General features: G+C 45.7%; 2 protein-coding genes and 1 long non-coding RNA gene across 3 annotated transcripts in view; 2 read left to right on the forward strand and 1 right to left on the reverse strand.

The window, feature by feature from the left end:
* The window catches only part of POU2AF2 (POU class 2 homeobox associating factor 2), an 85,984-nt gene extending 79,272 nt beyond the window's left edge, over positions 1-6,712 (forward strand). Inside the window, exons 4-6 of the mRNA XM_027772834.1 lie at positions 1,619-1,661; positions 4,953-5,248; positions 6,248-6,712. Coding sequence (XP_027628635.1) covers positions 1,619-1,661; positions 4,953-5,248; positions 6,248-6,649 — 741 coding nt within the window. The 3' untranslated portion in view covers positions 6,650-6,712. The remainder of the gene's footprint in view (positions 1-1,618; positions 1,662-4,952; positions 5,249-6,247) is intronic.
* A 9,351-nt stretch (positions 6,713-16,063) lies between these two features.
* LOC106735128 (uncharacterized) lies at positions 16,064-22,560 on the reverse strand. Its single transcript, XR_001370547.2, has 3 exons — positions 22,467-22,560; positions 21,454-21,830; positions 16,064-16,745 (listed from the first exon to the last, which is right to left on the reverse strand). It is a non-coding gene; the product is annotated as an uncharacterized LOC106735128 (long non-coding RNA).
* The window catches only part of POU2AF3 (POU class 2 homeobox associating factor 3), a 9,162-nt gene continuing 1,070 nt past the window's right edge, over positions 17,886-25,977 (forward strand). Inside the window, exons 1-5 of the mRNA XM_006150970.3 lie at positions 17,886-18,029; positions 18,526-18,620; positions 18,743-18,895; positions 22,568-22,622; positions 24,441-24,670. Coding sequence (XP_006151032.1) covers positions 24,473-24,670 — 198 coding nt within the window. The 5' untranslated portion in view covers positions 17,886-18,029; positions 18,526-18,620; positions 18,743-18,895; positions 22,568-22,622; positions 24,441-24,472. The remainder of the gene's footprint in view (positions 18,030-18,525; positions 18,621-18,742; positions 18,896-22,567; positions 22,623-24,440; positions 24,671-25,977) is intronic.

Here is a 25,977-nt window from a genome sequence, read left to right on the forward strand (position 1 = left end):
CCCACGTAGTCGACCGCGGTTCGCGTCCCGGACCTGGTGGCTTAAAACATGCCGGGCGCGTGTGCATGCGTGCCCAAGATCCCGAGAGGAGAATGGAGGAGAAGGGATTGCGGCGTGACCATCCCCCCTGGAGGGTGATTTCTCGCCTTCTGTCTCTATGTCTGTCTCTGTCTGGCAAGCGCACGCGCCCTATAGCAAAAAAAAAACTCTCAAAAAAAAAAGGTGTTTTCCACCCCATCCCCAATGCCAGCATAAGTGTCCACATCACCCTGTCTTTTCCAGCCCTGCCACTTCTCACAACAGTGAACTGTATGTGTCATATTGGTCTCCTCCTGTATCCGTTTCCTAGGGCTGCCATAAACAGTCACCACAGATGGTGTGACTAAAGCAACCAAAATACATTGTCTCACAGTTCTGAAGGCGAGGAGTCTGAAACCAAGTTGTCGGCCCACTGTGCTCCCTCTGACGCCTCCAGGGAAGACTCTCCTTGCCTTTGCCCAGCTTCTGGTAATTGCCAGAAATCCTCGGTGTTCCTCCTGAGCTCTTATCCTTCGGATTTCTGCCTCTGGCTTCACGTGACCCTCTCTCCTTTCTGTTAACATCCTTGTAGGTCCCTCTCCTCGTCTTATAAGGACATCAATCACATGGGCTTTGGAGCCCATTCTAATTCATTATGACCTCATCTTAATTTAGGTATGTGTATCTTCAAAGATCCTGTTTTCAAAGGCAGTTACATTCATACGTACCAGGGACTAAGACACATACACACACACACACTATGCTCCCTGCCCCAAAATATGTGTTTGTATGTGTATACACCAACACACACAATATATGCTTGTGTAGCGATGTATGTATACACATCCTCCACACACACATAAATCTTTTAGGAAGGACATAATTCCGCCACATATGACAGACTTCAGAATGTTCATGGAAAAATAAAAGTACCAGCTTATTTCAATACAAAAAAGTTTTAAATCCATGCATTACTTTTTCATAAAAATGCATTTCCACGAACTTTTTTTTTTTTGAGAGGTTTTTGCTATAGGGCACATGCGCTCCCCAGACAGACAGAGAGACATAGAGACAGAAAGCAAGAAATCACCCCCCAGGGGTGATGGTCACGCCGCAATCCCTTCTCCTCCACTCTCCTCTTGGGATCTTGGGCACGCACGCACATGCGCCCGGCATGAGTTTTAAGCCACTGGGTCCGGAACGCAAACCACGGTTGACTACGTAGGAGTCCAGAGACATAGCCATTACACTAACTGCTGGTTCCCCCCACGAACTTTTTGAAGATATATATATATAGATAGATATAATCACTTCACATATATCTGAGAAAAAGATATTAACATGAACAGTAAAAAGCAGAAAAGTTATTCTAGCCACTGCTTTCTGGCATGGTTACCAGCATCTACACGTTTGCCTCTCTCTGGCCCTTGTGAATGTTGTACTTGGATTCTGACTCTGTTGACCACTCCCGCCAATTCAACTCCCCACATAATATTTCTGAGTCTCAGAAAACAAAGTTTATAAAATGTCTTCCTCGTTTTTAAATTAAATTTAAACTTGCAACAAAAGAAGAAAACACTTGCATTCTGTTTGCTTCCAGGGCAGCGCCAGCTCCTCTCAGCCTCCGTTCATCCAGATGCCAGGTGAGTGTAACTGGGTGAGGAACTCGGTCCCTCTTGAGGCTAAATGGAGCACTGGGGCTTCCACTCTTTTATAACCTCCTCCAGAGCACTTTCAAAACTCAGCTTCTTTAAGATAGTTCTTTGTAAATTACAAAATTACTGAAGACAGACCTGATTCAGTCATTCCTGAATTTAGAATTCATTCTGTCTTGAGAGCAGACTTTTGATCTTTTCCCTTACAGAAGCTTTTGGGGCAAAGGCAAAAGCAATCAGGCCCTTGATAGTGTTTCAAATGTTTAAAGTTCTGACATTGTGATCTGAGAGGTGAATGCACCTGTTTTAGAACAGAAAGAGAGTGAGGGCTAGGGGCAGATGGGGGAACTAGCCTTGTCAGATGTTCTCTGTATGGCAGGAATTTATTTCAGCATTCAGTATTCATTTCAATGCCCAATTTCTTTTTTTTCTTTTTTCATCTTTTTTTTTTTTTTTTTTTTGTAGAGAGGTTTTTGTTGTTGTTGTTGTTGTTGTTGTTGTTACAATAGGGCATTTGCACTCACTAGACAGATAGAAAGTGAGAAAATCACCCCCAAGGGGGAACAGCCATGCCACAATCCCCTCTTCTCCATTCTCCTCTTGAGATCTTGGGCATGCATGTGCATGCAACTGGCATGAGTTTTTTAAGCTGCTGAGTCCAAGACTTGAACCATGTTCAACTACATAAGAGTGCAGTGATGTAACCATTATGTCATCTGCTGGTCCCATCAATACTCAGTTTCAATACTATGTCTCATTAAATACTCCTGTGGGAATGCAAAAGTGGCTTCTTGTTAATCATATTGGGTTCTCTCTCTCTCTCTCTCTCTCTCTCTCACACACACACACACACACACACACACACACCCTCACCTTCCAGACCTTATCCTTAGAACTGGCATGACTAAGGGACCAGCAGTTAGCGTAATGGCTATGTCACTGGACTCCCATGTAGTCGACTGCTGTTTCGGGTCCTGGACCCAGTGGCTTAAAGTCACACTGGGCGCGTGTGCATGAGTGCCCAAGATCCCAAGAGGAGAATGGAGGAGAAGGGATTGTGGAGTGGACATCCCCCCTGGGGGGTGATTTCTCACTTCCTGTCTCTCTGTCTTTCTCTTTCTGGCGAGCGCATGTGCCCTATAGCAAAAAACTCTCCAAAAACAATGTTGATTTATTTGGGTAGAATTGCCATTTTGATTATATTAATTCTTCCAATCCAGGAGCATGGGTTATCCTTCCACTTTTTTGAAAGCAGTAAAGGACATCTCTATGTTGTGTTTCTCAATCATATACACTGCCACTGAAATCTGCTCTGTTCTCTATTTGTGCAGCTTCTCTTTCCATCTAGAATTATTCTTTCCCTTTTTAAGAATAAAAATATATGCTTAAGCATGCAGAGGAATTTTTTTCATTGTTGTTTTTATTTGGAGATTGCACGTTTTTTTTCCAGAGGCTGAAAACTCTTAAGCGCGGCTTTTAATTACATGAGGTGAGAAGTTTGGGGCTAGTGGGCCTAGCAGGTGGCATGGTGATTAAGGCACTGGACTGCTTTCCTTCTCTCTCTGGTGAAAGCACAAGCCCTCTAGCAAGTTGAAAAGAAATAATAAACTTAAAAATGTGTAATTCTTAAAAAAAAAAGAGAGAGAGAGAGAGAAGTCTGGGGTTATAGAACTTAAGATGAAAGTAGAATAGAATCATGCTGTATGTTTTGATGGGAAATTCTGATTTCTTCTTCTGAATAAGTAAGTTTATGTATAATTGCAGAATAGAATAATCTACCATTGGGTTTACAGGAAATGTATAAGACGCACCACCATGGAGTCTGCAGGTTGGCTGGAGAAACAATTTTCACTCAGGAAACGAGCAATGTTCATTGTGTGGGGCAGGCCCCGTCCTGGTTCTGTAGAGCCATACATGACTGAGGAGAAGCGACTTTGGGTTTTGTCTGTGAGTGACTGGGGTGGACAGGGACAAAGCTCAGAAGAGGTCCACTATGGTTCAGGGCGATAGAAGGACAAAGATGTGCATCTTTTCCCCAGCTCAGCCCTTAGGTGGCCTCAGGGTGTTGGTCTCAGATAATTAGACCAAGCCCTCCACCAGCTGGAATAGTGAAACCATCAGTTCTACAGTCTGCGAGTCTATGCCCCCACCTGTTCCAAATGATAATGTAGTTCTTGCTACACCTGAGTTACGGGATCAGCACGTGTTTAGCAAACACATTCAGAACCACCTCACTGGTCTTGCCTTCAATGAGACACTTGTCGGCCTCAGCTTCTCTTCCGTTCCATTAAAGGAGACTTTCTCCTAACCTTGCAGGGCCCTGGTGAGCTGAGTGGGGGATTCAGTATGGCCACAAGAGGGCGGCAGATAACACAAGACTCTTCAAAGCCAGAAAACATAGTTTGCGGTCCTCTAAAATTGCTTCTGTACAATTTCATCATTCCAAAGCAAACCACTTACTGATGTCTGCTAGGTGTGAGACACGGAGCTGAAGGCCAGTAGACAAAGAATTAGAAAACAGAGTGCAACCTGCATCTGGCTCCAAGTAGGGCTATGACACCTTATCTAGAGATACGGAGTCTGAGATAAGCAGCCTCTTGTGAACAGTTCTGTGTCTCTGGAGACAGAGCTCAGAGGCCGGGGAAAGATGCTTCAGTTGACAAAATGTGAACGCCAAGGGACTGACCTACCTCTTCCTTCCTAGCCCAGTGCTGGCACCCGGAGGGCACACATACATGTAGATTAAGTGGACACGTGAAGTTATTATACCATCTAAAATGAGCTCGTGGACAAAGGCAGGGTGAACTTGAACCATTTCAGCTATTTGGGCTGAAACAGTTCAAAGATGTAATGCAGGGGTCAGCAGATGGCGAGATGGGTACCTCGCTGGACTCCCACACTGTCGACCACAATTCGAGTCCCAACAGGCTGCAAACTCACACTAGCGTGTACGAGCATGCCCAAAATCCCGGGAGGAGAATGGAAGAGAAGGGATTGCAGCGTGGCCAACACCCCTGGGGGATGATTTCTCACTTTGAGTCTCTATCTCTTCAGGGAGCGCTTGCACCCTATCGCAAAATCTCTCTTGAAAAAAAAAAAAAGAAAGAAAGAAAGTAAGTAACGCAGCCGTGTTACACCCTCTCAAGACATTCATTTCCAGCGCGGGTTTCGGGCACAGGTTAGCGGCATCGTTTCCCACCTGCATACACGGCTGCAACCAGCATGCTTTGACCCTCCCGGGAGGAATTTTTGGCCCACTTGTTTTTCGTTTGGCAACAGGTTCGCCGGTCATGTCAGGTTACTATGGTGTCAGAAGATCTCTCTTGTCTGACTCAGACTTCCACAACTCGAAACAGCTTTCCAATGACGTCTACAGCTCAAGTGTGCCCAAGCCCTTTGCCTGCGAGTCCGCGGGGCAGGGCCACGCGGCCCTCTTGGAGCCCTACTGTCCAGAGCCCTACGGAGACTACCGGGCCCCGGTCCTGGCCCCCAACGCCAGCTCCCTGTTCAGCGCCTCACCCCTGCCGCCGCTGCTGCCACCGCCCCTCCCAGGCGACCCTGCGCACTTCGTATTTGTGAGTACCGGGGAGTTCGTGATCTTGAGTAGCAGAAACGCGAGGGGCGGGAGCTCAGGTCTGGCTCGCCCTGCAGACCCCTGAGGCTGCTCTGCAGCTGTCGGGTCAGGCCGGCTGGGCCAAGATACCCTCTGAGGCCGCCTGGCTCAAAATCCGTCTGACCACGACAGAAGAGGGTCCGCTCCGGGGTTTGAACGTTCGTTTTATTAAGACCCTGCTGATCTTGCCAGATAGTCTCCCACCCCAATAGGGCGCGTAATCATCGTCCCTCCAGCCGTCAGGGAACAGCACTGATGATACACTTAGACACAGCCAGGTGGTCATCTCCCAGGACATGGGGCATCTCTGTCCCTTCCAGTCTCTTGCCTTCCCCTTCCCAACAATATTTCTTCTCTATAAATGCTGTTCTCTCTCTCTCTCTCTCTCTCTCTCTCTCTCTCTCTCTCTCTCTCTCTCTTTTTGAGAGGTTTTTGCTATAAGGCACCTGCACTCACCAGAGAGACAGAGAGACAGAAAGCGAGAAATCAGCCCCCCAGGGAGGATGGCCACGCTGCAATCCCTTCTCCTCCATTCTCCCCTGGAGATCTTGGGCACACATGCACACACGCCCTGCGTGAGTTTTAAGCCACCGGGTCCGGGATTCGAACCGTGGTCAACTACATGGGAATCCAGTGACATAGCCATTATACTAACTGCTGGTCCCGATGTTGTTCTCTCTTGATCCTTCCAAAGAAGTGAGTTCCAAAAGATACAAAGAATGCTAATACTCTTCTCATAGAAAACTTGGAAGTCTTCCTCAGGTGGAAGAAATGTCTAAATGTGGAATTTCAGACCGAGAGAGTGGGGCTGTGGCAGGATAGAGCGCGTGTTCTATGCCAGCAACTTCGATGTGCTATGGTTCCATTACTGCTCCGGACAGCTCAGGGTATAGTGATTAAAGCCCATTTCACAGGGTAACCTAGCAAGGTGCTCACCCCATGACCTTCCCGTTCTCCGCAGAGGGACTCCTGGGAGCAGACGGTGCCTGACAGTCTCAGCCAGCCGGATCCCCTGCCCACCGACACCCTGCAGACCTTGCCGCCCAGCACAAGTTGCTTCTCTCAGCTGGAGCCTGGAAGCTCTGCCCCGTTCAGGAGCTCCAGCTGGGGGCCCTCCCTAGCTGGGGCTCAATCCTACTCATTACATGCCCTGGAGGATCTGCATCCCACACAGGGGTACCCAAACCCACCTGCCTACCCCTTCACCCCATTCATGACAGTGTCAAACGACCTGCCACCCAAGGTGGTGCCGCTCTCCCCAGATGAGGGGGCAGACACCACTTCCCTTCATGACCCCTCACCTTGGACGAAAGAAGACACGAACATGGCCTGGGGCTCCTATGAATGCCGCAGAGCTTACTAAGGGGTGCACCCTAGGACTTCTATGTGTTTAAGTTGGGTTTGTGGCCCACGGATTGTCTTAGGTGTGTCAGCTCACTCGGAACTGGATTTTCAGGATAAGCCATAATGCCACCCTTTGTAAATAAACGGATAATGGCATTTATTTGCAGCCTTCCCCACCATCACCCCACTAAAGTGAAGCATGATATTTATTAAATATATCATGGGCATATGTAGGCAATCCTACAGTGAGGTCTTTCGGGAACTTCAGTACCCCTTTACTCCTGCACCTTCTGTTATCCTTGAGATACTATTTTTGGCACTGATTTTTTTTTCTTAAATGACATTAAAAAGTTTATGAAGATCATAAAACATACTGATTTTCCTGTCCAATGTTTTCTTAGTTATGAGTTATGTATATTCTTTTGTAAAAAGACGGATAGGCTATAAACCCAAGTGGGGGCATATAAAATAAAATTCATTTATACTGTGTGACTTTGAAGAGTGAAGTGTTCTCTGCATTCCCCTCATCACAGTGACTTGTAAATGTCCATAAAAAATATGGCATCATGTATAAGTGCTTTATTGTCCATAAAATAGAATGAGGTCAAGAGGCTATGTCAATATAGCTTTGACTCTGCCCTAAAGCCCAGGATGTCCCAAAATTAGTCTAGTCCAAAAAAAGCCAGAAATTTTTGCTTTCCTTTTTTTAAAATTTGCTATAGAGCATGCGTGCTCACCACAAAGAGATGGGGAGAGGGAGAGAAAAAGAGGGAAGATGAGAAAGCACCCTCCCAGGAGACTGGCCATGCTACAATCCCTTCTCTTCTCAGGATTTGGACATGCGTATATGCCCAGCATGTTTTTCAAGTCACCAGGTCCAGGGCTTGAACTGCAGTCAACCATGTGGTATCCAGCCACCTTAACCACCATGCCACTGGCAGGCCCCATAAATTTTCTTTGATCAATGATAGCCTTAATGAAGTTAGACATTGTCTCTCTGGTGGAGTAAACCTACAGTTATCAGAGTGGAAGAGTAAAGGGGAATTTTGTGATCAAACAAGAATTCAGGGGTTGGGTCATCAGAAAAGTCATGGCATACTTTTCTGTTTCTCTATGCAAAAAGGTGTCATGACTTTTCCAACCCAGTATTTTAAAGAAAATACAGAAAGTAGGACTAAGCTGGTGGCAAGAGACAACAGACCATAGAACACTAGGTAACAAAGGGACTTTGGAGGAGGACATATTGTCAGCGTGAGCCAGTAGCGTTACACAGAATCTCCTGACTGAAGGGAGGCTTTCTTGGCGGCTTATTGGTCAGAAATAAACACTCCTACTAAGGATAAATGAAGAAAATGACATCGGAAGCATTAAAACATCTCATGTAAGTTTGACTGGTGTGGGTTCCTTTGCCAGTTCTGTTTCCAGAATAATTTCCCTGAAGCTGTGTGCCTCTCTATAGCCAAGCTGATCACACACACCTAGACTTTGCAGATGTCTCAGTCGAGGCACATGGGTTATGCCTACACCTTTCCTCCTACCTTTCTCTTAACTCCCTTCTCACATCTTTCTGGGCCCTCTGGTCCTTCCTGAACCGGTGCCTTTTCTCTCCAGTTTCTGAACGCCAAGACTCTCTTTTCCCACACACAGTTGCCCAGTGTCCCTCGGTGCAGTCTCCATCACACCCTCTGTTACGGCCTGCCATGTTCTACCTCAGCTAGGTAGGAGTTCGGAACTCCAAACATGGAGGTGAACAGTGGATATCCTTCCTTCTCCAGGCCCTCGGGGGTATTTTCAGTCTCAGCAAACACACTCCTTATTTATCGAGTGTTGGTAGAAATGCTTGAGTAGCTGCCTTCCATTCCCTCAGCTTCCATCCCCTCACCTCCACAGCATTCCTGGAGGAGCAGATCCGCAATGAGTGTTGGTGGCCCTCAGCTTTCTGCCATCACCAGCCTACTTCCTCCCTCCTGCCAGCTCCTTTTCGGCTGATCTTTGCTTACTACCTGCCCTCCCATGAAAGGTGGCAATGTCCCCTGTGGGACACAAGCTGCTCTCCCAGGTCACTTGGGACCTCAGTCTTGGCATCTGGTATCCTTGGAAGAGCCCCCTGCCACCCAGTAGTCACTCAACTCTGGGCAGCAGAACCTGTATCAGAAAGAGCTCTGGCTCTCACCACAGGTTAGTGGTCTTCCCAAGGGTCTCAGAGTGCTTGTTCTAGAATGGCTAACTAGATCATCTACTGCTTATACCGTGTGTTACCAAGTAACGGCAACACAACAGTGGTTGTGTAATTACAAGTATGTGTCCACATAACACGAACTTTTGTTTGATTATCACCCTAAATGTTAAGCCTGCTCCTATCTCTGATCTTGCTGTTACCTGCTCAAATAGAAACATTGTGGCCATCCATCCTCCAATAAGATGCACTGATTCTCAGGTGTGTAGAGCTCAGCAAGCAGACCCTGGCACAAAAGAAAAGCTAGCGAGTGCAATGAAGCACACATTCTTTTCTTTTTAATTTGCTGCAGGGCACGTGTGTTCACCAGAGAGAGACAGAAAGTGAGAAAACACTCCCCCAGGAGAAATGACCGTGCCACAATCCTTTCTCCTCCATTCTCTTGGGGTTTGGGGCATGCACACATGTGCCCAGTGTGTTTTTCAAGTCGCCAGGTCAGGGGCTCAATTCTTGCAGTTGGCCATATGGGATCCAGCCACTTTAACCACCATACCACCAGCTAGTCCCACTGTACACATTTCTTAATGCATCCAATCTCCTTCACAGTGTTTGACATTAATTTATAAAAAAGGAGATATACATAGGCCCATACTCTATCTAGTAAGTGCCTCAGTTATCTAGTCTAGGAGCGGTTGAGAGGAAGGGGAATGGTGTTCATTCCAAATGGTAAATGGTAAATGATTTTTAAGAATTCTTTTTAGCTTGACCATGTGTTTCTATATGACATATATTAGGTCATCGGGAAACTCATGACATGTTTCTATGTTGTCTATGCAAAACTGCATCATTACTTTCTCGATAACTCTATTATAATTTGATCCCTTTTTTTTTTAATAGCTCTGGAGATACTTCGTTAGCTACAAAATTATGACAGGGAAATTTATTTCCCCATCCATTTCCCCTATTTTCGAATGCATGTTGTAGAAAAATCATCATTTTCATAATAATACACAATATCAGGATCCGGGGGGGGGGGGGCTCATTCTTCCATCCCTGTCCTTCCTTAAACTTGCTATACTCTGATTCACAGCTTTCCTAGGAAAGTCAGAGAAAATTAAAAAGCTCACTTCCAAAACTCTCTCTCTTTCAGGTCCTGCCAGGACCCAGGATATATTTCAGATTCAAAGCAAGCAGAGATGGCGATGTCAAGTTGAAGCTACTTCAGATAGCTAGGTGACAATGTCCAGATGAAGACAAAAGCAAAATGTGCCCATTCAAAAGTTACAATATGCACAATTGTCCCATGAATCACTGGAAAGAGACATTGAAAGCGTTTGTGTTTCTCTTTCAATGTTATACAAATGCCAAAGAATGAGAAAAGAAAATCACATCTTTACCTCGTTTACTTAATAAATGCTTTTAAATGATCATTATGACTTGCCACAGCTTAGTGAATAATACGGTATCTCGGTTCTATTGTAGTAGAAGGCGACCAAAGGATTCTAAACGAAATTGCACAAAGGGAAAAGAATTACTAACCCAAGAGTAGAATACATATTTACATATGTACACACACACACACACACACACACACACTTATTACCAGGCTTTTGTAATCCATTTTTCAATATATAAATCTAAATAATCCAGTCATAAATAAAACAGCAGTTATATTTAAGTGCCCAAAGTAACAATTGCTGTCCAAGGTCTAAGTCACATTACATTGTAGTGATTCTACCAACTGCGCACCACAATTATACTCTTTAGGTTTTATCAGGGGTTGTCTAAAGGATCCTCTCTATTCAAAACAGTACATCTTACACACCATATTCAATAATAACTGACTGGAGAGAGGTGAAATGCAAATCACACTCCAAACAGACATTCTCTAGCTCAAGAGACTCAAGGGGAGGACTCGTGGCTGGCTCACCTTGTGCCCTCCGCACCTGGCTCAGGGCCTAGCACATTGCAGATGCTCAAGTAAATCTTTGTTAGATTGAACTAAAACGGTACCACAAAGACCAATATCTTTTTATGCACTCACAGAGAGAAAAATCTTCTCCCCAGGTCATGCCACGATCCCTTCTCTTTTCTCCTCTTGGGATTTTGGGCACACACACATGTGCACCCAGCATGTTTTTTTTCAAGCCACTGGGTCTGGGACTCAAACCACACAGTTGGTCATATGGGCTCCAGTCACCTTAACCACTATGCCACCTGGCTGGCCCTAGACTAATAACTATTTAGCCTCTGACACTATGGGTGTTGGCTCTCCCATCATGTTCAGTATTTAATATGGGTGTACCCTGTGCAAATTCAGACAGTATGTGGACACTGACTTCAGTGGTAATACTTTTTTTTGGGGGGGAGAGGTTTTCACTATAGGGTACGTGCGCTCACCAGACAGACAGAGAGAGACATAGAGACAGAAAGCGAGAAATCACCCCCCAGAGGGGATGGTCATGCCGCAATCCCTTCTCCATTCTCCTCTCGGGATCTTGGGCACGCACGCACACGCGCCCGGCGTGAGTTTTAAGCCACCAGGTCCAGGATGCGAACCGCGGTCGACTACGTGGGAATCCAGCAACATAGCCATTACACTAATTGCTGGTTCCCAGTGGTAATACTTTTAAGATGATTTAATTTTGAATTTTCAAATGTTTTTAAGAAGGAATATTACTGAACCTTTGGAGTAACCCGAAAAATGTTAACATATTCATTTAGTATCTACATGTAGCATAACTATTGTCTTATAAAGAAAAGCTATTCAGTGTTTGATATTATCTCTGGGGTGATTAAAATGAGTATGATAAATAAAAAAGAAACCAGAATTACAAGAGGTCAAGCTAAATAAGTAACAATAAAATCTTCTGCAGTCATTTGTGAATGACGATATTGTGTTACTTGGGGTAATATTTTGAACATTCAAAATGTTCATGAAAATGTATAATATGAAAATGCTCTGTGAATTTCTAAGTTTTTGCACCAAAATACACTTGTACTTTAATTCCATTTTACGCAAACTTTTTGAACTTCCCTTGTATCTGATATTTGGTACAGAAGTATCCTCTAATCACTATCCTTGATAAATTAAGGTGTGTGGGATTGTGATAGGCAATTTCATTATCAGTACAAGAAAAAAAGAATAGCAAGAATTGTTGCAAATTCCAAAAGTTAAAAAATATGGACCAAACAATATGTAGAAATGATCTCTTTTACATTAGAAAAAGGGACAGATGTCCCTGTTAACCTTTCTCCTAACCATATACCTTCAGTGGAATAATCCTAAAGGTTTAATGCTTAATAAATTAGTCAGAAAGGAAAGCTCATTCAACTGTTCATATAGTCATGGGTTTTCATTGTGGTATTACTTATATGTTTAATATGTCTTATATATTTCGTAATAAAATTTGTTTTGGTAAAAGATGAACTTTTCAAGCAATGTATGTTTTGTGTGAGAAATTACCAAATGTTTGTTCTCCATAGGAATCCCTTAAGGAAAACACACTGACTATGCTTTATAGGAAGAGCCTGACTTAACACAAACCATTTAATAACCCTCATCTAATAGTCTTCCCGGTCACTTTTATAGAAGCCAAATGCTCATTCTAAGGCCCAAAAGTATCTGTTTCCTCCATGTATTCAAGTTTTTGGAACTTGATATTTCCCACAAGGTTTGGTAACAGTGTCCCTAAGTCAAGGCGACAAAAGAACTTTGCATTAAAAAAGAGAATTTAGAGCTATAGTCAAATTTGGAGGGAATAAACTACCCCTTTTCCTTATAAAGATCTGTTAATATGTATGTCTCTGAGTTCCATAAAATCTCCTGCTTTGGTGGAAGGGTAGGGTATAATGTTCTGCAGTATCACTTACATACAAAAGACTACCTCTGAAACCTTTTCAGTTAAAATACTGTTTCAAATTTTAAAAAGAAATGTGTCATTGTATTCTCATTATTCTGGGGGCCACATGACTTTAAAAAGGTCAATGACAAAAAACTAAAGGGTTTCTGAGCTCAGTAGCAAAAATAGCCAGAGAGCTGAAAAAATTGATATGTAAAGAACTAGAGAAACCATGGATGGCAAGCCTCAAGAAGAGAGGTGCGGGGTAGGGGTATGGTGGGCATGACAATCTCTTGAGGCTTAGAGCACACCCCGTCGAAGCAGATAATCAGTATATGACTGTTGAGTGAATAAATGAATGCATGAACCAACTGATGAATGAACTACACAAACTCATAGTAGAAAAGCAATAGCAAAGAAGAGAGAAAAAAGCAGCTGATGACAGAAACCAGGACGTACTTATCTTTGCTCGATACCACGCCTGGTACACTGTAAGTGCTCATACCAAGCTTGATAGCATGTCTGGTACACAGTAGGTGCTCAATTAATACCTAACTAGATTTTGGTTCAATCACTAATCACTGCATTTAAAGCAGCCCGGCAGGGGAACCAGCTGCCTTATAAGCAGTAAGCTCACATTTCCTCTACACAGATTCTACTTCAGGCCTCAGTCTCGGCCAAGCGATGAAGCCAGAAAAGGACAAGTCTTTCAGTTACTTTCAGAATTTACTTCAAAGATTCCTTCCAAGGAATACACAAGACCCTGTATTTTCAAGTGAAACTATTAAAGCCTACTGAAACCCAAACATTTTTTCCCAGTCTATTAAGACCCCCAAAAGATGATCAGGACTTCAGGGCAAATATCCTTCAGGTGGCAATGCCCCCAGTCAGAGGGAAGAGTCCCCATTTTGAGACAGTTTAACTGTAATCAGCACAGTTTGCAGCTTATCCTCACCTCAGCCAGCCTCTCCTAGCATCTAGTTCGAGTGTTTCCAATCTTCACAGAAAACTCTCAAGTCGGTCTGCTGACTCAGTGTCCTCACACAGGCTGACGGGCGATTAGCACACCAGAATGTTTCACATGCGCAACGTGAGGCGTGCTCGTGAGCCTCGCAGGCAGCATTTTCCCAATGCTACTCACAACTGCTTAGTGGGTCATTATCTTAGTGACTCACGACCAACATGTGTTTCTCATAAATAAAATGAAATGGAAAAGCTGGGATATAATGGAAAATATCCAAGTGCCTCACATCCATAGGTGTAACTTATTTCATGAAAAGTGTGTTTTATACATATATTATTAATGATTTAGGTGACCATGTCAAGTGAATTTTTTACTGTGGGCTGAAGTTTAAAAACTCTGAAAGCTTCTATTATAAAAAGAAAATCAGAAAGACGGAGCAGGCAGGTGGCATGTAGTGGTAAGGGCACTGGGCTTTCACATGGCCATCCGTGGTTCGAGTCCTGAACCTGGCGACTTGCTTTCTCACTTTCCCTCTCTCTCTGACTTTGTTCCTCTCTGATCAAATTTAAATAAATAAATACATGAAGTTAAATAAAATAATTCTTTTAAAAATCAGAAAGAAGACCATGATAGTGAAGAGCAAGGGCTTTGAAGTTATCAGAGCAAGGACTCCAGTTTTATCAAAGTTTGAATTCTAATTCAACTATTTATGTGCTCCATAATCTTAGCTTGAGCCTCTGGGCCTGTTTTCTCATTTGTGAAATGAGAATAATATACAATATAGTGTCCGATATCCAATAATCCATAAATGACAACTTTAATAACATCTCCTATGAGGACAGTGCAAGCTATGGATGTCTGTGTTCTCAGAGTGAGCACGGTTTCTCCGATCTTCACACCTGCAGATCTGCAAGGAGTCATAGGATCCATTTAGAAAGGATTCTTACCTCCACAAGTGTTTGGCCCTTAAATACCAATTTGCAATTATACAAACTAAAGGAACCAAAAGTCCTAATGTTAGACTGAAAATGGGGGTGGGAGGGTAGGGGGGGAAATAGGAAGTGTTCTTTCTCAAAAGTGGGCTTACGCTGGGGAAATCCAGTTTTCTGAAGTTGCGGCCAGCACCAGCACTGGGATGTCCATCCCAGCAAAGGGAGCCAACACGGGAGGCCCAGGACTGTTCCTGCAGTTTGGGCAAAGGGCTCTGGAGGAAGGGATAAAACATTCTTTGCTGTCTCTACAGACCCCAGTACTTCCAAGGAGCTCCCTTCTCGCCCAGCCTTGCCTGCCTTCTTGAAGGAGTAGCCCAACACAGAGGCGGAAGGGGCCTGGGTGGAGGTGGTGGTCAGGTAGACAGGAGCTGCCTCAACTCCCGTTCTCCTTCCCCTCCTCAGGTCTGGTCCTCAGACCTGATTCCTTCTGGGAAACCAGGACACGGGCTCAGGAGCCTTTGTAAAAAGAGGCTCCAGAGGCTGATAGCACCCAGCTGGGCTGAGGACAAGCACATCCCACCCTGCCCTCCACTGCCAGGTGCCACCTCAGGTGTCCAAGCCCCTAGTCTCTTTCCCCGGCATGAAGTTTCAACTGCAAAGCCATGCCCACCCTTCAGCCTTGTCGTTCTCAGAAATAAACTTCTCTGAGTCCCACAGGTTTCACCCTGTATCTGACTCATTCAGATAGTCAGGTATTTTTCCAGAGACCTTTGGGGCTCAAGGATTCTTTTCTTTCCAGGGAACAAATAGCAGAGGCCTATAGCCATCACCTGGCCTGGCATCCTGGGAATATCTTAGTATGTGCAAAGGGAACTCCAGATTACCTTATGGTCTTCTGGGGCTGCCCCCTTCCCCTAGGAGCCTGGAGAGGATTTGACCAGGCACTCCCTCCCTCTCTGCACTATTCTCGTCTCCACCAGCTTCCAAATCACAGGGAAGAGGTACAGAACCACAGCTTAGAGACGATGGCCCAGCACAGTCCCAAGGCATTTGTGGGGGGCTTGGGCCTCGACCCACAGGGCAGTTGGCCTGTCCCTCCCACCTCTGGCCCCAAAGTGAGAAGACTTGAACACAGACCCACAACCCTTCAGCTAAAATGAGCAGGTGCCAAGCTGGTCACCATTTCCCAACACAAGCTCCTGCAGCCGAAGTCAGGGTGGCTTCAGACGGAGAAAAAGAGAGAACTCCACAGAGCAGTGAAGAAACACTAGACCCCAAAAATCTCCAACAGGTGAGGCCCAGCATCCTCAGCTCTGCACTGAGGAGCAACGGTCTGGCTGGGCAGGCTTCCTGCACCAAACCTGGTATTTGGGGCCCAGGAAGAGAGCAGAATGAAAAGGGGAAGGCAGGCCCCAGGTGACCTAGAGGAGCCAGAAGGAATGAGGTGCAGCCCCCAGCTGTGAACTGGGCCCAGAGTGACTCCTCACTGTGCCACACCCTCTGGCTGCCATGTTCACTCCCCCAAACCTGAGATTTTCCCTTAAAAAGGAGATTGGTGAGGTGGGGGTCAGTCTGGCCACCTGGCCTGGCTCAGGTGATCATGGGGGGGTCAGCCTAAGTCACCCCCAGCTCCTGAGCTGCCTTTGAGGCAGAAATACAGAGCATCTTTGAGAAGGCCTGCTCTGTCGGTAGGAAGGTGGACAAAATGCTCAAAATACAACAAAAGCAAGGACCAAGACCCCAAGGGGTCTCACTCTCTGTTTCTCTGGACTCCCTGTGGGGTGCCTGTGTGCAGGTTTTCTGCAGAAGATAGTCCATTTTGTTAAGCCTTTGAATATTCAAATTGAAAGTATCGCGCAATCATTGATTGTCAAATCATGGGTTTCTAGAGGTTTTAAATACTTGGCATGAGGGGGAAAAAACTCAAACCTATACCCGAAGGTATAAAACATTAATTCTGTTTGTCTCCTGCTCCAGGGACCTGGGTGCAGCCGGATGCTTTGTGAAACTTTAAAAATGTGGCATCTCTGCTTCTCTCCTTGCACAGGAGCCCTCCTAGGCGCTGAGTCCCTGCAGCTGCAGCACCCAGCCACCGACCCAGCTCCTGCTGACCACGATGTCTGGTAACTCGGCTGCTTCTCCTGGGGTCGGGTCACGCGGGCCAGGGGCATTTCGATCCGGGTGTATTTCCACAGCTTTTCCTGCACAGAACAGAGAGGCACAAAGTCAGGGCATGAGGGGAAGGGCCGGGAATCTGCAGAGGGTACGGGTCACGCTGCGGCCGCTCCCACTAGGCGCCTGCTCCCAAGGGCAGAGGCCCAGAGGCCGAGCTGGCCGCCGCCGGACATCTGCGTACCCCAGGCCCCTGCAGCCCTCGCACTTTCCACCGTGGTGCCCCGCGACTGGGCGGCGCGGACACCGAGAGCGCGGGCGAGACCACGGAGCGCCAGGAGGGGGCGGTGGGGGGAGCTAGAGGCTCACTGTGAGCCCGGGACGTGAGCTGGACGCCGGCCACACACTGCTGGGCCGTGGCGGTCCTGGTGCAGACCCCGAGGCACTCCCACTGCTCGCGGAGTCCGGCCGGGCGCGGAGCCGGGAAGTGGCGGGAGCTGGGAGCGAGACTGCAGCTCCGGGAGGGCGCAGCGCCCGCAGCCTTCAGGCCGGGCACCGGCTCCCCGGGGCAGCGCGAGGAACACCCGACCCCTGGCCCGGGGAGACCCTGGCTCCCGAGTACCAGGGGGCTCTCTGCTGTCCAGCTGCGGTCCCCACAGTGTCCAGGCGAGGCGCTGGCGGCCTGGCAGTGTCGCCAGGCTCCCGGACGGAACGCGCGGCCGCCCTCAGCCGCCGCCCCGGCCCCTCCCCGCGCGATCCCGGCGCTCATTCCAGGGTCGAGGTCAGGGCCGGCGTCGCTGGGCTCCTGGCGGCCACCCCCACCTCAAAACCTCGGCGGCCCGGCCTAGCGACCCGACCTACTCACTGCGGCTCTACGAGGCCCAGGGCCTCGGCTGCCCGGCTTCCGGGCACAGGGGTCCTTCCCCGCAGGCCCCTCCGGCCCAAGCCCCCGCAGCTCCCGGCCCACCAGCCCCGGGCCGCCCCTTCCGGCGGCGGCCTCCCCGCAGAGCGCGCGGCCCTGGGGCCCTCGGGTGGCCTTCCCGGGAGCTCGCGCTGCGCGGACTCGCCCCGGAGGCTCCGTGCGCCGCGGAGAAACGGCCGCACCAGAGAGGGAGGGGTGGGGAGAGAGGGGAAGCAGGGGAGAGCCGGAGCTAGGCCTGAAGAGGGAGGAGGAAAGATGGAGAGCGGGGAAAGGCGGAGAAAGGGGCGAGGGAGCGATGGCTGAAGGAAGGGACGGGAGGACGGGAAGGAGGCCCTTGGACCTGGCCTCTGTACTAGGATCGATCCAGCAGGTCTCCCACCGGCCCAGGGCAGAGCTGGCCCAACCCCGCCGCTCACCACTGGGCTGACGTCCAGACCAAAGGCACATAGAGGTCGGAACCTCCCTAGGAGCCCTACCTGGCCTAGTGGAGAAGCCAGGGACAGCACGGTGGGGTGGTCTAGGTCAGCCAGCAAAAGTAGGAGAGCCCCCCAGCTGCAGCGTTCGGCCCTGCCCTGGGCCAGCAGCCTTGGCCTCCCAACCCCAGGTTCCCCAACTTAGCCAAGGTGGTGAGCCCACCTGATCTGGTGGCTGTCCACATTCCTGTGCAGGGAAACCTACGTGCTATTGGTCTCAGGAGGGGGCCAGCCAGATGTGGATGGCCCCACAGAATTCCAAAAGTTTCCTTCCCACTGGGACCTGAAACTTGCTCAGCTTCTCCTCACCCTTTCAAGTTTGAGAAATGCAGTTTTATCATCTTTTGGCACTCCTGTGTTCTCCCAGCCTAGAAATGTGGCTTCAGACTCCATAGCCTATAAAGGGGGGCCCTCACGCTGCAGCCGGTCACACAAACCTGGGACTTGACCACTGACTCAGTTACCTTTCCCCAGAAAAGCCGAAGGTCTATCAAGGTGTCCGGGTGAAGATCACAGTGAAGGAACTGCTGCAGCAGAGAAGGGCACACCAGGCATCCTCGGGGGGAACCGTAAGCATGACCCTTTCACTTGCTCCCCAGCTCGTCTTAGGCCTGGCCAGACCCTGGGTCTGGAAAGGTGTACAGGCCACCCTAGGCCCCACTCACCACCCCCGACCTGGCTATTCTTACAGCTTCTGTGCCCAGCTTCATCCCAGTTGACCACAGGAAGCCACAGAGAACAGCTGGAGCATGCCGTAGGCTTAGGGTTTGAGAGAGGCCATCCCCTGCTGGCCACAGTCGAGTATAGAGGGATTGTTCCTCTGCAGGAGAGGAGCAGCCTGCAGGTAAGTAGGTTGTCGCTGTGTTAGGAAGAGAGTGTATATTCACATCCTGTAGTGAATTTCTCCCAGACATTGGCCTTATTTTAGGGAGCTCTTCCAGGATTCTATCTCTGTGAAACATCCTCCCCTCCTTCCTCATTCTTCTGGAACTCGCCTCTGAAGTCATTTGTCTGTAAATCACCAGTCATTGCAAGTCCCTAGCAGAAGCAGACAGCTTGGAGCACAGGACCACTTCCCTAAGACGTAATGAAGTCTTAGCAGTTCCACGTCATGCCAAGGATGATCTGGGCATCTTAAGGGTACCCTGATCATTTATAGACCTTCCTAAAGCAGATGCATACTGCCAGGAGCACTCAGGGCTGTAGCAGAACCAAATGAACTGAGAGGGGTTATCCCCCAAGAAGGGGCAGCTCATCTCTGGAAGGCTTTGATCGTACAATTACTTGTGGGTTGGTTTGGGTGTGGATTTAGGACCTGATGGCTGGGGCTCGTGCTTCCCAGCCATGTGGTCCTTTCCTACCTGGAGATGTGGGGCATCTGCCCCACCACAGTTTCCGTGCCTGGTGCTGGTTGTGAGCAACGTGTGACTTCATGAAATGGGAGGAGGCAAATGAGGTAGGGGTGGTGAGCACAGGCTCCAGAACCAGATGGACTGGGTCCAGATCTCAGCTCCTCCGTGATATGTATCCTTTAGTAAATGGCTCCAGCTTGTTGCCGCAGCGTCCTCATCTTTAAGTTGGGGCTACAGGACTTCTTGAGAGTTCAATGAGCTATTGCATAGAAAGTGCTTAGAAGAGAGTTTTCCATAAAGTGAGTCCTCCTGCCATGTAAGCTACCATTATTATTTGGGAAAAGTGACCAAAATAAAGTTCCAACCAAGGACTTAAAGCCAGCTGTTTAGTAATGTTCATTCACATGCTTTGCTCAGAGTTTAGAATTCATGTATAAGCTTGCTGTGCTTTGGCACATTCCGCTGGAGAAGTGAGTACTTCCCTGTGCAGGATTTCAGGTAGCATATTGGGTTGTCGGGAAAGTCATTGCAAGTCCCTAGCAGAAGCAGACAGCTTTGCATAGAAAAACAAGTCATGACTTTCCCAACAACCTAATAGTAACCTTGCATTTATAGAGGGCTTCATGATGGTTTTTTAAAACCACTTTTTGCACACTCACTATTTCATTTAGTACTTATACTAACCAGTGGAGGTAAGAAAATCAGAGATGTTTCCTGCCATGTCTACTAAAGTTCAAAGTATCACCAGTGCTAATGACAGATCTAAAAGTACGACCGAGGTCTTTGCATTCTCAGTATAATGTCCCTTCCCACCTAGCTCTTTAAATACATCTTTCTGCAGATCCAATCCTACTAAGCAGGAGGCTGGTAACCTTGAACCCTTCTGTTCAGAGATGGTTACATAATTACTGACACCACACAAAAGAAACTGGAATATGCTTCTGGAGAAAAAAGATGACCAAGATACTTACAATAAAACATCATCTTTCACTAAGGAGCGGGCACTTGGTACAATTCTGCTTCAGCTGTCCCCAGAGAGGTCCCAGCAGGGCATGGAACCCTGCTGCCCTCAGGTCCTTACAGACTGGCTGAGCCACTGTCCCCTTGGTAGCTAGCTATAGGAGCTAAAGCCAGAGTAAAGCATGTCATTTGTTTGTCTGACCAGTTTCTATTCCCTGGAGCAGTTTTTCTGAATCCCTCCCTAAGAAATAAAGCAGGACTCCTGAGCCGGTGCCTTGCAGGAACATGTAAAGTGAAGCTTGCTCTACTTTGCTTCCTAGAAGATTCTGTTGGCTCAAGCCTTAGCAGGCATAGAGGAATAGCAACATGTGTCATCTAATTATGAGAGCCAGATTAAAAAAGCAAAACCTCACTGGAAGCCATGCAAGGATCTGGAGTCCCAGGAAAACTAGGAGAGTATATCCAATAAGAAAGGATAGCAGATGCCAGGGGACAATTTGTGCCTGCTCCTTAGTGTAGACCCTGATTTCCTACTTATTTCATTGCTGAGGATACCTCGGGAAACTTTAAACCAAGGAGAGAGTACAGCAAATATTGCAAATCAGGAAAAAATTAATCTGTGGTAATGTCAGAGAAGTAAACACAATTTGAAAATGTAGGAGGGCAATCCAGAATGGAGATAGAGATTGAAACAAGTATTGAGTTCTTAGGGAGTACCAAGAGGAACCATGTGTATGCCACACTGGTCGGTTTGATTTAAAAATACGTAGGTCAACCAGATCAATTTGCAAACACATTGAGACTCACTCACATACGCATACGCACAGACACTCACACTCCCTCATTTATTTTGCCTTTAGGGTAAGGGGAAGCTTGAGTTAGTACTTATGGAAAGATAGAATTTACTTTTCTTTCTTTTTCCCATTTTTTGTTTTAAACAGCCTCAATGTGTTTTTATAAAATTGTAGATAGTGATTGTTTGTGCTGTTTGCAATCTAAGAGGGGGTTCCCTTCTTTGTATTCTTGGAGTAACGTAGAAAGTGAACCCATGACTAGAAAGATAATATCAAGAAGGATATTGTAAACATACCTCAGGGAGATAACAGGGGAGGCAGGCAAACAGGCCAGTCCAGGGGAGGACCAGGGTTAATGAGAGCTCTACAATGAAGGAGATTTTTTTAAACCCACTCCTTCCTAGTCCTTCAGCTCAAGCTGCAGTCAAATATTTGCATAAAGAACTGGTAAAGGATTCCAGCTTCCTGGTTCATGACATTACAGCATGGATCATTTTCAAAATTAACACCACCTCCTGTTTCAGCAGTGGCTGGTGGAGCTGCTCTCTGGTGGCTCAGTGCGAGGGAGTGAGTATGTATCCCTGTAACCAAGAGGTGTGGTAAGCTCCTCTTCCCAGCCCAGAATCCCAGAGCGATGCTGGTCCCTTTAAACTTTAAAGCCACCACCTGAAATCTTAAACAACAACAACAAAAAACTAAATTACTCAGCAGTTATCAATGCAAATAGAAAATGCAATTTGCTTTACTTTAAATAGTGAAGTATTTAAATACTACAGTGAAAAACAAGCAAATTTTACAGAAAATAGTAAAAAAAAAATATAGAGTTAAAATATTTTCTGGTCACAAACTAAAATCCAGGTAGACTTCTTACTCACTACAGCTTTCAGAAAATATTTCTATTTTAATATTTCATAGATAGTAAGAACAGATGATTAGTTTTAGCTTCTGAGGATTAACAAATTTAGGAATTGAGTTCTTTTGGGGAAATGAGGTATGTGAAAATATTCACGAAAATGATTGACTGTCACAGAGAGTTGGGATCACATACATATTAGTCCTTACTCATTTTTAAATTAAATAGTTCAATGAAAAGGATCTCTGCTGAATTGAACTATTAAATTTCTTTAACAAAAATTATTTACATGAATTTTTATAGCAAAATAATTAACCTTTAAAAGTTAAGTGAAATCATCTGACATTAGGGAAAAAAATTTCTGAGTAAACAGACATAAAAATTGAATTTAAATAAAATATAACATTTGTTGTATTTAACAAAGGTAACCCTTTTAGAAGAAAGAAGCTGGCTTACCTTATAGCATGAGGAATGTAGTCCCCTTGGAAATGTCTTAGGTTCCCTCTGATGAAACACTCACTCCACTTTGCTTCATGGTCCTGTTCTTGTTTTGGCAGCTGTCCGGAGGCAGCAGTATCCACCTTTCTGACCCAACTGCACCATCTTCTGCAGGTCAGTACAGCCAGCATTACAATAGGCTCAAAAACTCTTTCAAAAGTCCATCTCCAAGTTTTTCAGTGCTTGATGCAGGGGTTAAGATAGGCACCACCATTTAATTGGAATCCAACCAATCAGAAGGGAAAAAGGCACAGTGCCTCCAGATGCAAGCCCAGCAAGGAAACAAGTGCAATTTTGTGTTCTCCCTGCTAAACTATCTATTTTCTGCTGTCTCTTTTGTCCCAAGAGCTGGTTCTTCACATTTGTTCCAGTTCTTCATCTCCAGGTAACTTAACTTGACTAAAAATTGAGAATTGTTTCAGAAACTTATCTTTTATTTTTTTTGAGTAGTACTATAGATGGAATACAGAATGCCCTGAGGCACTAGAATAATGCCTTTGCTCTTCATTTAGCTTGTAGCCGACAGGGGCTTCCCTCCCCTTCTCTCTTCCCAGAAAGCAGTTCAAACAAGTGTAAGTTTTCTCAGCCCAGTACGAATAACTCTATTGCATAAACATTCCTTTCTGTGCCACTCTACAGCTGGGAATTTAGGGCGGTCATATAGGCGGAAAACTGTGCTTATAGTAGCTCCCCACTGAATGTGACACTTTCACTTAAAGGAACTTGAGACTTTAAAAAAAAAATCCAGTGTCCTGTAGTCTCTTTTATGGACGCTCTCTAGATCGCTAGTCTCTGAGTATTTAAGGATAATTATCACAAATTGAACCTATTAATACCAAAATGGAGGAGTAAAGTTTTCCAAGTTATTTGTGTTTGGTATTTAACACCTTATTTTAATTCCATTATCATATTAACATACCAAAAACTTTCTTGCTTTTTGCAATTTAAAACAAGTAGTTCTAATTTGTAGTCTATGTTTCTGGATGCCATTTTTATCATTCAAATTATCACTCAGATCACTTCTCAAAACTCTCCACAAAACCGAGCTTACTGATGGGCCAGCTCCATAGTGTAGTTGTAGCATTTCGCGCAAGTGAAGCTGGATCCCACATGGCAGCTATGGCTTGAATCCCCTGACCAGCTCAGCCTGAAACTTGCCAGACATATAGTGTCCAAGATCCCACAGGTAGGAGGCCTGAGGGAAGGGGATCACGATGTGACCAGACCCTGTGGACAGTACTCCTCTCTCTCTCTCTCTTTCTCTCTCTCTGTTCTCTCTGTCTCTTTCTCTCTCCCTCTCTCTCTCTCTCTCTCTCACACACACACAAATTTAGTAAGTGTGAAACATTTAAGAAAGCAATAACCTGAAATCAAGAAAACTATTTCCCATAGCATTTGAAGTTGTCTCAAAGCTGCAAGTAATTATATCATTACTTCCAAGAGGTTCTTGAACCTTAGCCAGAACTAGATGGTGATGCTTCTACAGCACAAGAAAGTGGCAGTTTGGGCCATTAATTGACTGTGACACTTGGACATATGTTGGGAAATTCTTTTTTCCCATTTGCCCTAGCCACATATACATCCAATGTCCACATTATTAACTAGATTTATTTCGCTGGAACTTGAATTAGCTAAGACAACGATAAAGTCTACATTGCCTGTTTGTTTTCTTTTCTAGAACTTCTTAACCTACTTTTTCCCACTTGGCATAATACAAGGGGACTTCAAAATGTTCGTGGAAGAATAGCATTAAAATATGTTCATTTTGGCACAAAATTTTTTGAAATCTATGCAAATTTCTCCATAGTATGTATTTTCTATCAACTTTTTTGAAGTCCTCCTTGCAAATACTCAGACAATAGACTTAAACTCCATTCAAATCCATAAATGCCCATTTTAATCAGAAATCTGTCTTTTTCCTTCCTCCTCTAGGACGGTATTTTGAACCTGAACCGATTTCTTCCATGCCCAATTATTTTCAACCCCGAGAATTTTCCAGTTGTGTTTCTTGTGAAGAAAGCTCAAGCTGCCTCGACCAGATCTTTGATTCCTACCTTCAGGCAGAGACACCCCCGGAGCCTTTGGCCAACTCCCTGCAAAGTGCTCCACACTATTTCCCAGACAGCTTCCAGGCTGCCCCTGTCTGCTTTAACCAGAGCCTGGTAATTTATCTCAGTTCTTTATATAACCTGGTGGTGGCTAACTGTGGAGTAGTAATGCTTTGTGAGAGAGTTTGCATCATCTCATGAGAAATCACATACGTACTATCAACCAGGAAACAACAGAGGACCATTGAGAACTCAGTGTGTGGAGGTAGCGGCACATGGCAGGTCACAAATCTTTGAATACACACACGACTGATTTCCCAAGTAGGCCCCTCCCACGTAAGTTGGTATATAGTAATAGTAAGAGGTTTCCTGGTAATATTCATTTCATGGTTTTTAACCTGTGAAGTTAAGATACCTACAAATTGGAAATCATTGTTTTAAACAATGACTTGGATTTTTTTTGATAGATCTTTGAGTTCTTGAAAATGGAATGAAGGCCGTGTCTACACAATACCAACCGTCATTCTGATAGGGGCAGATTTTATTACTAAATGGTCTCTACTAAGTGGTTATTTTGGTTTGCTATAAGCACAAGAATTCATTTGGCTCTGAGACAGTAAAAATTAAGCCCTAATCCTAGAAAGAATTTTGATATCTGTTCTTAATGGGTCTCAAAGTTTTAAAAATAGTTATCCTTAAAATGAAGTAAGATTTTCATTAGTAAATAGAATGTTTTAGATGTCCCTTAGAGACTTTTTATAAACCTTGAAATGCGCAGTTTTTAAAAGAAATACAAATGATGTTTTTCTTCTGAGTTTTCAAAAGTCTTAGTAGACACCAGACTTCACTTTTAGAGGGGGTAGGAAATCAACTCTGTAGAGAATGCTTATTGTCATGGGGAAAATCCTGATCGCTCCGTTCCCTTCCAGCCTCTGAGTTAGGCTTTCTCCGTTAAAATGATAGAACGGCTCCTTCCTCAAAGACAAGTCTTCAGTGGCAGAAAGCAGAGTTAGTCATCTTGAGTGTCCGAATCCTTGAAGATTCAAGTTCTCCCTTCTGTCTTTGCCTGTTCACCTGGTTCTCCATGGTTAAGGATGTGGAGAAATAGCCAAGGTGCCACCTGCAGCTTATATTGTGGCACTCAGCAGGATTTGATGTGCAGGTGACTTGACGCACAATGGGATCTTGTGGTTTAAGAACAAAGCATCCTCTAAAGCATGGTTATAACAAAGGGAGTCAGTGAAGCAATGTAATTTATTGTTAGGAAGAAAATGGGTAAATATAGAATGTGCAGTCATGAAATCACGTCCTCAGCGAATAAAATGATTTCTGCAGACTTGGGTTGGGTGTTTTGGATTTTACCCTATTTAAAAAAAAAAAAAAAAAAAAAAAAAAATTCTGTTAATAAACCACATTTTTGT

This window comes from Tupaia chinensis, unplaced genomic scaffold (assembly GCF_000334495.1).
Source record: "Tupaia chinensis unplaced genomic scaffold, TupChi_1.0 Scaffold000311_2, whole genome shotgun sequence".
In the NCBI taxonomy this organism is placed as follows: domain Eukaryota; kingdom Metazoa; phylum Chordata; class Mammalia; order Scandentia; family Tupaiidae; genus Tupaia; species Tupaia belangeri.